General features: G+C 35.6%; 1 protein-coding gene across 6 annotated transcripts in view; it reads left to right on the top strand.

Moving 5' to 3' along the window:
• Positions 1 to 17,511, top strand: part of ERC2 (ELKS/RAB6-interacting/CAST family member 2) — a 419,948-nt gene that overhangs the window by 273,455 nt on the left and 128,982 nt on the right. For 4 of the 6 annotated variants that reach the window (XR_011154642.1, XR_011154644.1, XR_011154643.1 and 1 more), the window contains one exon: positions 9,072 to 9,219. Coding sequence is in view for 3 of the 6 variants with exons in the window: in XM_069027749.1 (XP_068883850.1) it covers positions 9,072 to 9,219 (148 nt within the window). In the remaining 3 variants the exon portion in view is untranslated. Of the gene's footprint in view, positions 1 to 9,071; positions 9,220 to 9,310; positions 9,351 to 10,007; positions 11,566 to 17,511 lie in introns of those variants that run through there. The other 2 variants (XM_069027751.1, XM_069027752.1) reach the window with 2 other exon arrangements.

The following is a 17,511-nucleotide window of genomic DNA, read 5'->3' as shown; positions in this document are numbered from 1 at the left end:
TTCTGTGTTTTCTTTCAAAATGGAGCTAATTTGTGACATATTTTCAAGTTCAGTGTGATCTACATTGAATTTTATGAGTCTTATGTTTGTTGCCCAAAGGGCAGCTCTTTGTAGCATTTTGAAAATTAGAAGGAAGACCTTAAGTTACTTCTTTCAAAACCAGCTCGATCTTTTTCTTAGATTTCCAGTGGAAAGGAAGGAAATAGATTTTTGTATATGTTTATTTGTGTGGATAATTTCGTTGATGAGCATTTATTAGAAGTTGAAAAAAGCCCCACTAATTCTTTAGCATAACCATCTACTTTGTAACAAATTATCAACTCCAAATGAAGGACAGATTATAATGAACAAAAGTTAATAAAAAACAAAGGTTGGTTTTGGGTTTTTTTAATATCATGTTTCTGCATCTCAGTTTTATATGTCTTTGACTCAAATATTTTGAGTTCTCTGCAAATTCATTAAAACAGTAGTAACTCTTAATAGTAACTTTTTTTTTCCCAAGCTTGAACCTCCATTTGGCAGTTCAAAAACATTACCAAGAACTATATTCTAAAGATCAAACCATTCTTCTTCCAAAGCACTTTTATCTTTGTCTTCTATAAACAAAAAAGGGGTGTTGAAGGATGAGAGAGCTGACAATGACAGATTACCTGTAGTTTTGTTTTCCTGTTTAACTTAGGTGGACCCTGTGCAGTGCCATGTTGTGCTGTAACACAACCCCATGTGCTCAGATCCCATTGTTCTTCCTCCCAGCAGTCCCCACTTCTGCACCACTTTGGGCTGTGGCATAAAGCTGGCAGATATATTTTATCCAAATGTTGGTGCCATTCCTGTGGGGAATCAAACAAAGCCAAATGAACAACAGGAGCCAGTTCCAGTAAAAAGCTGTGAAACTCAGGAATAATTGTCATCTAATTTCTTCTGCTGTGCTTTGCAGGACTCTGAATTCTTTTCCCCTCGGCATTTCTCACACAATCTGAAGTTTCTTCCATCTGCTCCTGTGTGAGCAATGCTGCCTGTTTGAATGAAATGATAATGCAGTGGTTATTGAAGCATGATCTATGAAACTATGATGTAATTGCTTTCACAATGTCTTTTCTGGGGGATCTTTTTTACTTATCTGTCATTTCTAAAATATAAATTATCGAGACATCAGAAGTGCAATGTTATAGGGCTTGAAAAAGTTCCAAGAACCCAAAGGGAAGTTGAGTGGCTACTTCTTACTTTAAAATTAGCCCCAAAAGATGGGCATGAAGTTCCTTCCATGCCTTTTAAAATCTGGATTAGTTTGTTTCCTTAACAAAGAACCTATATGCATATTTCAAATTGCTGTTAAGGAGGACAAAAGTGAATAATTTGAAACTGCCAATGTAAAGGCAATGCAGTTAGTGGGAGATGTAAGTAGACGTGTGATTATGGGAGTAATGCACTGTGGCTCTGGCAAGGTGCAAAGGAGGAAAAGGACAAATGGTTAAGGAAGGGGTTTTTTCAAGGAACTCCTCTGAGATTATTCAGAATCAGGTCCTCTCTTTTGCATCTTTCCTTTTACTCTGAAATGTCACTTCAGGAACAGATGAATCTTCCCTTTTCTCCTTGATCTTAGTCTAATATACATCTGATATAGGTGTAATATAGAGACAATTTTTTATCTCACATAGTAAGCACTGATATTTCATCCTCACAGCTGCTTCCAGCAGAAGACTTGATCAGATGGAAAATTCAAGATTTGATACTCAGATAATGTGAGGAAAAGTGCTTGGTGGGTTGGAGGGTGGAGTGGGGTCTGTAAGAGCAGGTCCCCCCCTTTCTGTCCCACACTTAATGGAGCAGCCCTTTCTTCTCAGTGTGTTTGGGCTGTGGAGCATCAATAGATGTCTGTGTTTGCTGTTAAGGGAACCAGGACAACCCAAAATGCCATTTCATGCTGTCTTTTCCTTCTGAAAGTCTTTCGGAGGGGTTCGTTCTTTGAATACAGTGCAAGATAATTGGTCATTTAAAAGGAGTAATCTATAAATGTGCTTTTGTAAAGCAATCGGAGAGATAAATTTTCTGTCAGAAAAAAGCTTTAAAATACCAATAATATTCTGAAGTTTATTTTCTAAGATGCATGCACATCCATAATGGATTAACAGCATGTTTTAACAAACCATTTATTTGCTTTAGGAGTGACAGAGAGAAGCTGTTTCAAACAGGATCTCTCATCACCGTCTATCTCTAGTCACCTCCTACTGAACTTAAGGTTGAATACTGGGGGTCATGAGGGAAAGAAAACAATAATTAAAGTGAAGAAGTTGATTGAACTGGGTTTTTTGTCCTTCAGTATGATTAGCATGTAAGAAGCTGGCTGAGTACTCTACTGTATATCATTAGTTCAAACATTTCTGACTTGATTTAGTTTTAATAGTGACTTTTTAAATTGCATTTCTGCATTTTGTGGAGAACAGCTTAAGTAGTAAAGGCAGTAAAAGTTCTCGTTAGAAGGTCTTGCTTCTATAAATCTTAATCTTGGAATTCTGTTAGGCTACAATTGGACTGTTTCTAAGAACTCACCCCACCTCCCAAAAAGTTGTCATGGGTTCTTTTATTAAAGCTCAAAAAATTATTCTTAGACTAACAGAGGTGGGGAGTAAGGCAGGAGTGTTTACAGAGCTCACTTCTAAATTGACTGTGATAAGTGGCAATGCAATGTATTATGATTAGAGGTTTCTGGGAGACTCTTTAAGAAGGTTAACTGCAAGGCAGCTCTCAAAAGAAAGCATTTATCTTATTGGTCATCCTTCAGTGTTTTATACTACTGAGATTTTTTTGTGGGTGGTTAGAACCATTTTTTTGTGTTTTATTAGCTGTATCTTGAATACCTCCTACTAGCTGAATGACAGTTTAGGGTTATTAAATCTGTTCTTAGTACATTTTTTTATCCTTAGTTAATCTTGACTAAATATATGCTAGTGAGCAACCCTTTTTTCTCAGTTGTTGCCCATATTTGTTAAAGAAATTATTCCATTTGACATTTGTTTAGGCTGAAGTTTGATAAAATACTGTATACAATATACTTTTTCAGTTTGGCATTCAACAGAGACTTTCATGGATTTATTTCTTTTTGCATTATCTTATCTTACCTTCTAGTATGCTAAGACTTCCTTTTCATATTAAGTAATTTTTTTCACTCCAAGACAGATGCTTTCACAAATGCAAACTTTGTGTGTGTATTGCTAGAGATCTGTAAGATTGCATTTTTCAGGTGTTAGGTAACATTTATAATTGAGGTACTTTGCTATCATCTGCTTTCTCTAATCCTATGTCAGGTATTTTTTTTTAATTCAGATTTTTCTTTGACACTACTTCCAGTGACTTTACTAAAAGATTGATATTATTTTATACTTTCTGTTTGTTTAAAAGCTATCTCTATTATCAGATTAATAATTGATCAATCCTCCAAGGAAAGGAAACTTTGTATTTGACTATCACTGAGGAATGACCATTATCATCACATCTTGGCTAGATAGGAGGAAAAAACCTTGCTGTTTTCTTCTGCAGTTTATGGATGTTACTTCTGTTTCTGTGTGCCATGAATATAGAAAAGTTCTGTTTCAATTGGGCATAGCATTTTAGGTTCTCATTATCATGTTGCCACTCATAGACTATTTATTGTAGTTTTTCCCAATGTTTTCTCATCATTTCTCTGCCTTTTCCCGCATTTTTCAGAGTGCTGGATTCAATATTTCAGCTAAAACCTTTTGTGTAGATGAAAAGACTCACTTCTGTTTGCAATCTATTTTTGTTTTTACTTCTCAATATGATACTTGCCTTATTCACAACAGATCATCAGTATGGAGTTTCTCCTTTTCTAGGCAGCATCTTTGGTTTGTAAAGACCAATTTTATTCCTGTTTTCATGGCACATGAAAATCCTCCCATTCTGAAGCTGCATTGAAATGTAATAAGTAGATTTTCTGGTCCATCATTCATTAGTTAATGAAAACATTATACAAACTGGAATTTTGGGTAGAACACAATTTGTGTAAATAAATTAATTCCTGACCATTAGGGCAGGAGTGTTTCTTTCATCTATTCCTTTGTATTTAATATGAAGTGACATTAAGTATAGTAAGATTTTTGTGCAAATTTTCTTGGTACTTCTTAGTGGAAGCCCCAGGACTGTAAGCCCAGATCCCTCAGCTGAGTGTGCTTATTAAGAGACTGTTGTATTCACTGGCTCTGTGTTAAGGAGACTTGCCTGAGGTTGCTGTGGGTTGTTGCAGTCAACCTTTGCCAGGGGAGGAGAAATTTCATTTCATAAGTTTTGCTTTTCCAGGGAAAAGTTTTCCCTCTTCTCTTTGCGATAAGCAGCATATTATAGAGGAAGATAATTAAGTTGGAAATCCTAGGAATTACTTCATGCAGGTGAAAGAAAAATGTACAGAATAATTACCAATGTGGAGCATTTGCTGTTAGGTTTAATATATATATATTTAATTGGAGAGTTTACTTACTTTTACTGTGAAAAGTTAGAGTGATTTTTTTGTTTTGTTTTGGTGTTAAAAGTACTACCCTGTTATTTGTATAACAGATTACTTTGCCAAAAAAAGAGAGGAAAAACTACTAATAACAGAAGGGATTACTCTTTATAAATATTACTGTTAAAGAATGTCATTTAATCCACTGCACTAATAAATTATTTTAAAATATATTTTATTGCTATAATTTATTAAATAATAAGGAGACATTTTGGCTGCAAATAGTGATAACATCTCTGTAGAACTGCATTTGGATAGTCATTTTTTTTCCTGACACAGTAGATAATTAGGAATTATAAATTATGCTTACACTCAGGCACGTTAGCTGAGAGCACATCAGAATGTGTGTTGTTCTTGGTGCCAGTTCAGGTCGTGATTTTCAAAACTTCTTGCACTGAAGCTCATGATGAGTTTCATTTTCTAGCAGCAAAGTTGAAGTGTATGACTTACCTGAGAGATTTAAATAAAAACCTTACTACCAGTTTACATTTTTGAATGAAGTTTACTTCATGTTTGTAGGTGAGAAGATTATTATTGACATCTACATTGCTGGCATTTTAACCTTGTTCCTAGTGGCCAGATAATCTCATTTCAAATGTTTGCTGCAAAAACAGTGACGTTAATTTTCTAGCCAGCATGCTTCTGGCTATGAGGTTTTGTTCTTCTATAGGAAACTTGAAGTATGATGACAGGCTAGCATAACAACTTTCACAGAAGTGGGTAAACTAGTTTGCAAAATGTAATAAATAAGATATGATAATGTAGAGATCCTGATCTATCCTGAGAGGAAGCTTCAAAAATGCTTCGATCTCTTCACTTCCAATGCCTTACAAGTGTGGGCAAGGTCTTTTTCAACCTCTGTCTTCCAGGGATTTTTTGGGGCTGGATCCTAGGCCATGCAGGAGTAAAGGAGGACATGGCTTTAGTCAGGTGCTGTGTCACAACCTGCATCTTTGCTTTGTACTCTGCAAAGTAATAATAAAATCTGTTGGGCTTCTCTATCTTCCCTCTGTACAGAAGGAGGTAATTAATAAGGATTTAAACAACCACCATATCATTTGGTAGAATATACAGTCCTGCTTTGCCAACCTCTTGTTAACCCGGATGCCTGGTTAAACCCCACTTATATCTGAGGTTATTGCTGTTCAGATTATCCATGATAATAAACATGGATAATATGCTGACACATCCAGGAATGTGTCTGTGCAGACAGGTGCTGTGCCCACACTGGGCAGGCTGTGTGAGCCAACTCCAGTCTGGAAGCCATCAGCACATTGTGTGGTGCTATCGCCGAGCTAAAACACCTTGTCTCACAGATAAGTGAGGCTTTACAGCTTCTGAGCAGAGGCTGACTCACATTTGGGTGACTCCCAGAGTGCTGGCAGTGTGAGTTTGCATTTGATGTGTTCATCATTCCACGTGGCTGGGGAAGGGCTTCTATAGAAATCCCCACCCTCGTACGGCGCAGTTGTCTCTCCACATTCATATGTTTAAGGCCTCCCAGCTCCACTTAAATTAACTACAAAGATAAGATTTAAAAAATATATTGGCAATAATTTGGGGGGGGGGAGATTCAAACAAATTTGTGCTGTGGGTTTGATTCAAATCTTGGAGTGTCTCAGTGGACCACTTGTGGTGTCATTTGACAGCAGCTACTTCACATCACTATGAACCATCATTTCCTGGAAGTGCTTGATATGAGTCATTATTTCCTGGAATTAAGTGTTTGGTCACATATTTTTCCAAGCATTTTCCCAAGATAGGAAAATCCCCATCAGCTGAGAAAATAAATGCTAGAGTCTGCAAAATTTTGTGGGTTTGGGGCTGCAGTGTGCAGAGTGCAGATTTTTCAAAGCATGTTGACTAGCTCTCCTCTCCCATGAAAGATTTCACCTCATTTGTTTCTTTCAAGTGGAGTGGAGAATGTTGCACAGCTGAACAGTTAATATCACAAGAATGTGTGATCATTTTGGCTGGCAATGCAAAAAGTATGGATGTGACTGAATCCTATTATCAGTTGTTGAAATCATACCAAATAATTTAGTAGTTCTGACTCTTCTTCCTCATTAGTCAGGTTTGTGCTTTTACTGCCAATTTAGAGGCAGTGACATGATCTAAATTTCAGAGGAGAAGTAAAATTTCAGTATAGCTTCATGTTGTTTTCAAGTTATTTTAAACCTTTTATTCGATTTTTGGCTTTTTACACTGTAATATGTGTTACTCATCATTAAATAACTATATATCATTAAAAACCTCATGGGTGATAAGTATTTACTGTGGAATTTGCTATTAGGGAGCAGATATATTATATTGGGGCTGGATGGCATGGAGTTAACCTACACAACTTAAGAAAGAACCTAAAGATGTTCTAAAACCTCAGAAGTTCTGAACTGTAGATTTCTTAAACACACTGAAAATAGGTTTGTAATGGTATTGTGAATGTTTATCTTCAGATATTGTAACTGGAACATTGTTACACTTCTAACTAACCTTTCTCTGTAATTTTCTGAGAGTGTGCTGTCAGAAAATTGTAGAGGAGCTAACCTTATTTAATTTAGAACAACGTATTTTATGGCTATATGCAAAATGCTGTTTCTTTTTCTTTGGCTGTAAAGTCACAGAATACCTTTATTTCTGCCAGAGAACTTGTGTTATCATGCCTGATATCTGTGAAGGTGGGGAGGCCCTGGCACAGGGTGCCCAGAGAAGCTGTGGCTGCCCCATCTCTGGAAATGTCCGAGGTCAGGTTGGGCATTGAGGCTTGGAGCAACCTGGGATAGTGGAAGGTGTCCCTGCCCATGGCAGGGGTGGGACTGGATGGGCTTTAAGGTCCCTCCCAACCCAAAACATTTCATGATTTTATGATAAATTTCTTCCTTTCTGCAAGTTGAGAGGAGTTGAATAGTGTAGCAAATCAACTTTTATTTCACTGCATTAAAAATTTAATATTTTAATTAAAATGTTATAGAATAGATACTATATTTGAATACAACACATGAACAAACTGACAGTCTTTTACAAATTACTACACAGCAATTTTTATACATTATTATGAGGTTTATAGAAAAACAATATACCTATATTTCATTTAAAATTAGCATTATGGATATGTAACCCCTTTGCTATATATTTTTTGTTTAATGTTGGTTATTTAAAATAATTCATAGCTACGATTTAAATTAAGACTGTTGGAGTCATATGACATTCTCTTTTAAACATCATTTAACTGAGATATGAATGAAGAAGACAGAATAATAAATGAGACTATTAAAGTGTATGAATAAAATGCAACTGTTTATCTAAAATTGATCCATGTCGCATAACTTTGACTAAAATAAATGGGTTGTTTTTCTTTGACTCCATCAGAAATATTGTCCTATAAATATTTATATTAATACATTAGGAACTTTGAAATAAAAGTGGAATAACTTTCTTGACATTTTTGCTGGCAACCAAAGGACTGTGAGAATTCCAAACTTTTAGCTCACCTTGACTGTATGAAGTTCACGAGCTGTATTCTTACATTTATTAGCAGTTGGAGCCTAAGGTTAATTTATGATTCATTTATCCATGTTTATTTTTTAATGATTGATCTTATATAGTTCTGGGAAAAGGCACAGGCCATAACATATTCTTTTCTAAAAGCTATTAGGTATTATGTACTTTTTCTTGGCTGATAAGTCATAGTCTGTCATTGAATACATTGCAGAAGGTGAATATACTTCTTTTATTTATGAAATTGAAGGAAAGATTATGGCCTTGCCAGAGCATGAGCATTTTAGGGAATAAGATACTGCAAGATCTGTGCTTTCAACTGCATGTTGTAAAAAATTGCCTTTGTCTTATGTCCTCACAAACTATTTATGATGGCCTCTGTGAGTGTCTCTGTGATCCCATATATATCTGAGAGCTGTAAGATTCTGCTTGCTCTCTGAGATTGAGGGGTCAAGATGGCAAAAGAAGTTATTTATCATGAACAATCAGATCAAAAACTTGTATTTTACTTCTAGAAATATATTTTTGTGTTAGCACAGTGAATAATAACAAATCCATAGGAAAACATGTAAGGAAATATGAGGGAGATATCCAGAGATTCCTGCACTGAGGACCCTAGTGTACCAAGTTAACAGATAATATAAAAAGTTGTTTTATCTTTATCACTTTGCTCTCTAGTATTCAATCTCTATGATCTAAATAAGTCAAAAGAGATTTGTGTAAAGTATTCTAGAATTCAGGAAAGTGAATTGGAAAAAAATATCAAAGATATTTAAAAGCAAGAAATTTCACAGAACTCTTGTTAGATATCATATTGTACTGAAATAAACAGAGATAAATGTTTTATTAAGCAAATAATGAAAAGTCTATAAAGAGAAATTTTGGGCTAATCAGTTTATTTCATGATTTGGTTAGACCTGAGAGCGTTTGCTATTTAAGGTGTTCAGAATGTAGGTGATCTCCTAGTGACTGAAAGAAACATCTCACGTAGTGTGATATAGCTGTATATATTCTGGTTTAATGAGAATGTTACAATTTTAATTTTATTTTATTTTATCAGACAGGAAGCTTTGCTTGCTGCAATTAGTGAAAAAGATGCAAATATTGCCTTGCTTGAGCTGTCTGCTTCAAAGAAAAAGAAGACTCAAGATGAAGTAATGGCTCTTAAACGAGAGAAGGACAGATTAGTACATCAGTTAAAACAGCAGGTGGGGAGACATTAATTTTCATACTTTCATGGTAACAGAAAACTGGCATCATTTTCATTTGTCCTGTTTTATTCTGATGTTCTACTGGAAGTGTTCAAGCCAGGTCTGACATGTGACAGCAGTTGCAAAAGGTAGGATATGTTCTATTTAAGCATTTATTGCTTCTCTGGAGTTGTTAAGAATTAGCTGCATGTTTGGTTCATGTTATATGCAACCAATACATTTTCTTTTCCCTCTTCATATAGTTTCCAACCTTCTTAATTCTGTGGGAGAGGAGAGCAGATGCTTTTTGCATAAAGCAGGATCTGTCTGTTCTGTTGACTCTTTTTAACCTCCTCCTGTTCCGTTATTTGCTTATCTGTTGTAAAATAATTGTGTTTTCAGAAGGCTTCAGGCTTTCTGAGAGGTTATCTAGAAATTATGATTATCCTTAAAATAAATTCTCAAATGGGTAAAAATCACTCTGCCTTCAACACTATAAATCATTTGAGGTTTAAATAAAAACCACATAGTTAAAAATCCCTCTAGAAATAGATATTATCGCATATGTGCCATCCATGATGCAGTTGTGTCTCAAGTCAGTCAGCTGGCCAGGAGATATTTCACCAAAATTTGTATGAGAAATAGGCTGATGTGCTTCATGTTTTTTATCACTTCACCCCACTGTGCTGCACCAGAGCAGATGATGTTGAGTTCCAAATAATTTTAGGGATATTTGTTTTTGTTTGCTTTGGAAAAGAGAGGGTAGTTATTTTCTTTTTTATCTTCCTTTTTTACCTTCGTCTTAGGTTACTGAAGATTAAATGAATACACCACTTTGCAATGTTCCATGATTCCTATCACGGATATTTTAAAAATGCTCGTCAGAGACCTGGACAACTCTTTTGTTGTGCTTGTTTTTGTTTGCTGTTGTACCTTTAAGCTGTTGCTGCAGAGTGTTCCAAACATTGATAACTTTCTTCAGACAGAGAGAAGGAACAGCAGAAGAGCATTGCTAGAGAAGCATTTTGTTGGATAACTTCAGTTACAATTGTAACCAAATACTTCAAATACCTCCATTATTTATAGTGATAAAGATCTTCAGTAAAGCTATTTAGCTAGATTAAATTGATGCCAAAATAATCTCCCTGTTATCTTAGACACCACAAAAAAAGAGTCACCAGGAACAGGAATGTGGTTTAACTAGGTCACCACTTTATTACACTTAAGAATTATCTGATAATAGAGGTTGTAGACTTCACTCATACTTCTTTAATCCTTTTGGGAAGAACCACTGTCAACCCCCAAAGGTTTCACATGTTCATCCACCACAAAGGCTTGATCTGATGTTGCTGGGCAGGGGGGCAGTGACAGATTTCACCCTGTGTGATACATCCTCCCCCAAGCTCCTCCATTTTCTTGAGAGATGCTGTCTCTTGAGCTGTTTCTGGTTCACCAGAACTTCAGTGAGTGATCAGCTGCAGCACCACTTTTTTTCTTCTGGTCTTATTTGTCCCATCCTCCATTTCCACAGCTGTTGCACTGCTGAAAGAGAGAATTCAAAAAAGCCACAGTTCTCCAGCCTAATGGGATCATCAAAAGAGAAATGTTTATAAATATTAAAGGATGACTCACTAGATAATGCTAAAAATTCACATAAAGCCCTAAATTTATCCCTGGTCTATTCTGTAAGAGCAATTTTTGCTTTGAGAGGCAAAATAACATGTTGGTCCATGATAAATATCTATATTCCTCTCATATATATCCACATTTTCAGGCCTTTGGGAATGTCAAACACTTTGTAAACTACTATCAAGACATTTATTTTAAAATAATTTGTCACGATTTTTCACACACTGCAAAAGAGGCATCTTAAAGAAGTGAAATATCCTGACTTTGTTGGGAAATGAGAATATTTAGGATTTATTTTAATAAAGCTACAGATAGGCATATCGTATTTTAAAGATTAAAATGTTATTTATATGAATGAGTTGAGTCATCTTTTTATGGATTGTGGCTGTGTGAGTTTAAGTAAAAGTTCTGTTATTTTTAAGCTGGAAGAAGAGAATTGTTTTTATGTCAAAACCTAGATAACCTAGAAAAATTATTTGTATCACAGTGTATTCAGCTGTAAAATTAGTAGTAATAATGCTGACCTCTGTGTTGCAAACACATTCTCACAAGAAACAAACATATTTAATTGTAATGATTTAAATACAATTTAGCAGCTGCAATCTGTCAGTTAAATATTTATTGTTTAGTGCCTTAAATAAATGGAACCGTGGTAATACACTCCTAGAAAAGCAAAACCACTGTAATTGCTTTGATTCATACACCAAATGCTGTATTTTGAGAGCTGTAGAACTTTGCAGTAGGCTTTAAAAAAACCTTTCAGAAATACAGTATTAAACAAAATTACCATGTGGGATTGGCTGAGTGATTACATAATGTGTATAATCACCCTGGCCAAGATTCCTTTTGAGAATTCTGGGAAGCTATTTTTAGATAAATTTGTACAGTGATGCAATCCTTCATGAAATAATTAGCTAAAAAGTCCATTTTTAGAACATCTCAAGAGATTTTGGTAAGAGCAGAAGACACTGTGATGTTTCTGATTCATCCTGAACTTGGATACTGCGAGAGAGTTTCCCAGTTGTCTCTTTTCACTTTTAGGATATAGTGCCAAAAATGTAAGTGCAGTTGGCCAAAATGCAAGGTCTTCTAACTCCTTGAGAGCATTTTATTTTTCTTCTCAAAACATGAAATTAGAAACCTTTCCAGTGCTTTCAGGACTGCAGGTGTACAGAATACTCTGGCCAGAGGCAAAGCTGGTGTTTGGCAGACTTCTCAGTCTATTAGTTCACTGCTCTATATTTCATCACATCAACATATTGCTCGTGCAACAAAAAGGCTGAGGAAACAGTCAAGGAATTTAAAAAATGTGTGTAATCACACTTGCTCAGCAAACTAAAAACTAACAATATTTTCTCCTGCTTGCAATATACAGAATTAATTCTTACTAATTACCCTGTAAATATTTTGGGGAGCTCTTTCAGCAGCAAATGAATAAAGTGGAATTGGAGGCAGCATGTTGCATTCCTATACTATTCTAGTTAAGTACTTCAGAAACATTGCTGCTGTGGTATTATGGTGGTGACATCAGGCATTCAAGAATAACAAAATACCCCAAGATGTATTTTCCCTAATAGATTAATTTAGCTTTATTGCACTGTGTATTTTATGATATTGAAAGTGTTTATATTACTGTAGGAGAAAAAGAATATGATTAGAAGTTGTTGTGATTGTGATTATTCTGGCAGCCCAGCCCTGTGAATTAATTAATTGCATTTAAGGTCTCTATATATTTAACAAGTGTGGGAACAAAAAGGTCTTGCAATGCTTTCTGACAGTGTAGACATTGTCACCTGTAGCCCTTGTGAACAGGAGCAACTCTAGTGTTGGTTCCTAATCACTGTTGCTTCATGTTTCTGATGTAATACTAATCTTTCTGACTGCCTTGAATTTCACAGGTGTGAATATTACAGGACCACATAATTTTATGATTATTATTGTTGTTGTTATTGTTGTTGCTGCTATTTTTTTTTGTTGCTGCTGCTGTTGTTTATACAGATCTGCTTCAGAAAGAGATTTATTGTGCAGTTGAATCCAAATATTACTGCACAGTGAGTAGAATCCATGTTAAGAAGCCATTCACCTGGGTACTGCAGACATAATTGACTATTCTGCTGCTTTTTTACCTCTTATGTTTATGCTGTTTACTATAACTCATAATATTGGTCTTGTTCAAGCTTTAAGCACCTAATTTTGGACAAAAGAGTAGTCTGAGACTCGTAAGTTTTAGTTTTAATTGTGTTACACTTATGCTGCACAGGTTCTTTGTTTATTTCGGGCAGGTAAGAATAGATGTTCTAATAACTTCATATATTGATGATAATCAGTTTGGTTATTTTTTCCTTAAAAGTTCTCAGAAAATGTAGTAAAATGGCTTTTACTATCTGATTTTAAATGTGGCTGTTCAGATCCCATTTATGTCAATACTAGGCATCCAATGGCCTTACTATCTTAAAAATCTTTTTGGTTTATACTTTTCTATTAATTAGAAATATCCTAAAGGAATATTTCTGCATGACTTAACATTGGGGTTTATTCTCTTAATTTTTAACCTGATTTTTGAACGTGGGTCATTACAGTCACTACAATTGAATTGCATCTCAATTTTGCCAAGTGCAGCCTCCTGTGGGGGTGAAAGTGCAGTGCCACTTCTCCCTGTAGCTTAACACAGGAGGGGCACCAGACAGGAGAGGGAATGTGGGAGTGTAGCCGAAAGCCTTTGCCTGAACAACTGAGTTGATTCAAAAGACATTCTGTGTTGGAAAAATTCTGAAAATGTTGGCAGTGCTCTCATAACCCTTTTCACATATTCTCAGTAAGATTTGACAACTTATATTATAAAATTTGATGGACTCAGGTCATAGCTGGATACAGCATCACTTTTTCCTCCTCACGCGCTCAGGAATCCAAGGTCTTTTGGATGGTATTTTTACACAAACATTTTCCAGTGAGAGGGGCTTTTTTTGCCTTTAGCCCCTGAAAGCACCACAGGCTTGGTATATAAGTCCTTTCCTGCTTTAAAGTCGGTTTCTGTTTGTTCTCTGTTCAGAGTTTTTTGATTCTTGAAGAATCTGTGTCACAGTTTAAGCCTGGCTGTGGCTCAAGGCAGCCCCTTTTCACTGGTGCTAATCTGGTTGTGAACTTATCCTAGAACTTTGTTCAGACAAATGGTTTAACTTCGCTGAAAATCTTAAATGGAAAAAGTAGGTAATGCAGATATAAAATAATGTCTATATTAACACTGGAACTTTAGTCATTTTGGATCTGGCTTGCTTGGTAGGTGAAAATGGTTATTAAGTATCTCAAATAAGAATAGTGAGTGTCTCCATTACAGTGATCTAAACTCCCAAGCCAAAAGGATTTTTCTCCACGTGACATGTTTTAAACAAATCCTTATGTTCTACTACACCATACCCCATGATAGTAAGACTAAATATAGTTTAACACTTGATCTCAAATACAGTGCTAAGTAGCCAGTTATTAAAAAAAAAGCCCTGTAAAAACTGGGTGTCAAATATTTCTACTGCTGTAATGGTGGATAAAACTAGTTATTCCTACAATCTAGCATCAAAAAGACTTTAGTTATATGTAAGGGGTCTCTATAAAGTGTATCAAGACAGTAGTGTGATGTTTTCTCCATTTCAGTCCATGTTTAAATATAGCACCCATGTATTGAAATGTATGTTTTAACAATTCTTGTTGCATACAATGGAACACATGCAGGCATTTCAACTTAAGCTATATTTTGTATGTGATACAAATGGGAGACTTGGGCTTGGTATTGAAATTGTAAAAATTGTAGCTGAAACTCACTATTCAGACATTAAAGGTGGTGAAAAATGACCAGTGGTGCTAACCAGAGATTTGCAGTTTCAAAGGTCTTATTTACCTGCTAAAGTTTCTGATTCATGTCTGGTTTTAAATAATTATTATGGGGAAGTATCTTTTTAATGAGTTATTTCCTGTTGTAAAAAGGAAAAAAGGGAACCTTCCTTTTTCCGTTGCTTGTCTGTTTTTAGTAGGACCTGGCCTGAGATGTCCTCAGGCAGCTACTGTTTCAGAGCTTTAATTATGTTTTTTAACCCACTTCTTTGTGTCTATGTTCTTACATACTTCTATGTAATTACCAAGTTTAGTAGTAAGACTGAGACAAATACCTTTAGCATGACTTTAGCTTATAGATTACTGAGTATGCTGTATTATTACAAGATATTTCCTGTGCTTCAAGCCATGCTTTTAATTCACAGAGCTTTAAAAGACTTCAAAAACACAAACTCTAAATGCAGGAAAATGCAGCAAAAAAAGTCAGACGGGCCATGTTCAATTCAACATAGCTTTGTTTAATCACAAGTGTCAGAAAAGTTGAAATTTGGCCTCAGTACTTTAGATAAGTGTCTGCTTGGCACTTGGAAGTGCTGCCTGTCTCCATCTGCCAAGTGTCCAATATCCCAGCTGGTGTTTGGGAGGCTGTGGTCCTTCAGCTTGTGAAGAGGGAGACTTACTCTGAGCTTTAACTTCTTTCAGGGTAAGTCAGTCACATTTTGTAATCTCGCAAAGCAGCAGGTGTAATGGCTGTTCATAGCAGTTAAATAGTACTCTAATTAAAAAAGAACTGAAGTGTCTGTAAAGCTTCTATGCTCAAGTTCAACACTAAATTACCAGACCTGAGTCTCTGAAAAGACTTACATGGAAGCTGCTTTGCACTGCTGCAGAGGAGTATTAATTTGTCCAGCAATTGATTTTATATTCTCCCTGTGAGGAATGTTGGATTTAATGAAAACTTGGAAAATAGTCAGTACCTTTTCTTAATCCCTATTTTCTGTCCTGTGAGGGCAGACAGGGCCTGAACATAAACTGCTCTGGGTTGCATGTCACAGATGATAAGAATTCTATGATTTTAATGTACAAACACCATGAGAATTAAGTTTAGTATATAACTCAATGTAGATGTGAAAAAGATGTATACTTAGCATAAAAACTTGACTGTTTTCCTTACATCATATGGAACAGTCTTATCATTAATGAGGTAAAACCTAAAAAGAGTTAAATGCAGAGTGGCCAAGCTTTTCTGCAGTAAGCTATCATGCACACTCTGAGCCTGCATGCATCCTGTCTCTCACACTTTCCAAGACAAGTCATACACTCTAACAGGAAAAGAAAAGCATGCTTATTAGCCCATTTGGAATTTTAACAGGGAAAAAATTGTGTTCTTCAATGGAGGCAGGAAACAAAGCAGCAAAACCCATGTTAAAATGTAGTTGAGAGTAAGAATATAAGAACAGACTGTATTACAGGGATGTTATAAAAAGAAAATGCATAATTAAAGCACTCAGTAAAACGTAACTCTGCCCCACAGTGATGCATTCCAACACCCATACGGTTATGATTATCATACTTATTTAGCATTTGGAGTTGCTGGTTAGTTAACATACTGCAATGTTTTTGTTATCTTTCACTTACTGATGAGTGCTTGCAAACTTGAGTCTTCATAACCTCATTTTTTTTTTCCATTGGAATTTTCTTGGTGTCTAAAACCTCACTGCATAAGCAACACTCCTGAATCGAATATAATTGTGTATTTCTAATCATTGAAGACAAGAGTATAATTTATTTTGGAAATAATTAGCATGATGTCGTTAGTATTATTCTGTTAAAAGTGGCCTGAATAATTAGCATAAAGTAACACAATCTCTGGCAGTCTATTGAAGTCCACTTGTTCCATGCTGCTCTAATACTGGCAAAAGATCCTTCAAACCAATAACTGATTAACATTTACAGATCCTCTGGCTTGTGGAAAAATGACACTTCTGTCAAAACCATCCTTGGTGGATATGTTTTAACAATTTGTCTCATTTAATCATGTGGATTCAAGAAGTGTGCTACCATTAAAAAGGGACCAGTCTCAAGGTTTGGCTTTCTAACAATAATAGCCTTGGAATGTTCTTTTCTGCTTCAGCTGGAAAGTTAGTGCCACAGTGCTCCAAAGTATATCAAGAAGTTTTAACAAAAGTTTAAACTGAAACTTTGCAAAGGAGTCTCTCCTAAATATCTTTTCTAGATGGAAAATTAAATTCACTCTTTGGCTTATTTTCACTTTGCTTGTGCAGGATGCAGGTACCTCTATAAGCCTGAGATGCTGAAAGCAGGTGGAAGAGAGACCGTGAAGTTGAACATGATTTTTTAGAGGCTCCACTGTTGGAACTTGAACTTGTTATTTTTGATCTCAGAAAAATATTTAATGATGATCAGACAGCTGAAATGGAATAAAGGAAACTTGCTGAAAAGTGTAATTTCTTGAACTTTAGGGTGTTTGAGGTCAAGTACAGCATTTGCTGTCCAACATTTGATGAAGTGTAACTTGCCAAATAACAAATCCACTATAAATTGTATTCCATGGCAGTTAGTAACTTCTGAGTTGTGCAGCAGTAGAAGTGGTAAGAAATTCTCCCCCTGTCTTCAGATGATAACAGTTTTCAAAGAACGTGCAAAAATATTGTTTGAATGGGAAAACTGATTTTATTTGGAGAGAGAGCTGGCTTAATTAGCAAACATTGATTAACCTGCTGTTAATGGAAGCACTGGATTCATACAGGAGAACCAATTGCAGTTGCACATGCTTTCATTAAATCTAGGTTCATTCCAATAAATTCATGCAGCTTCTGGATAAACTTGGTGAACTCT

Source organism: Aphelocoma coerulescens, chromosome 12, assembly GCF_041296385.1.
Source record: "Aphelocoma coerulescens isolate FSJ_1873_10779 chromosome 12, UR_Acoe_1.0, whole genome shotgun sequence".
NCBI lineage: Eukaryota > Metazoa > Chordata > Aves > Passeriformes > Corvidae > Aphelocoma > Aphelocoma coerulescens.
The sequence above is the reverse complement of the archived record's forward strand: the minus strand, read 5'-3'. Positions and strand labels throughout refer to the sequence as shown.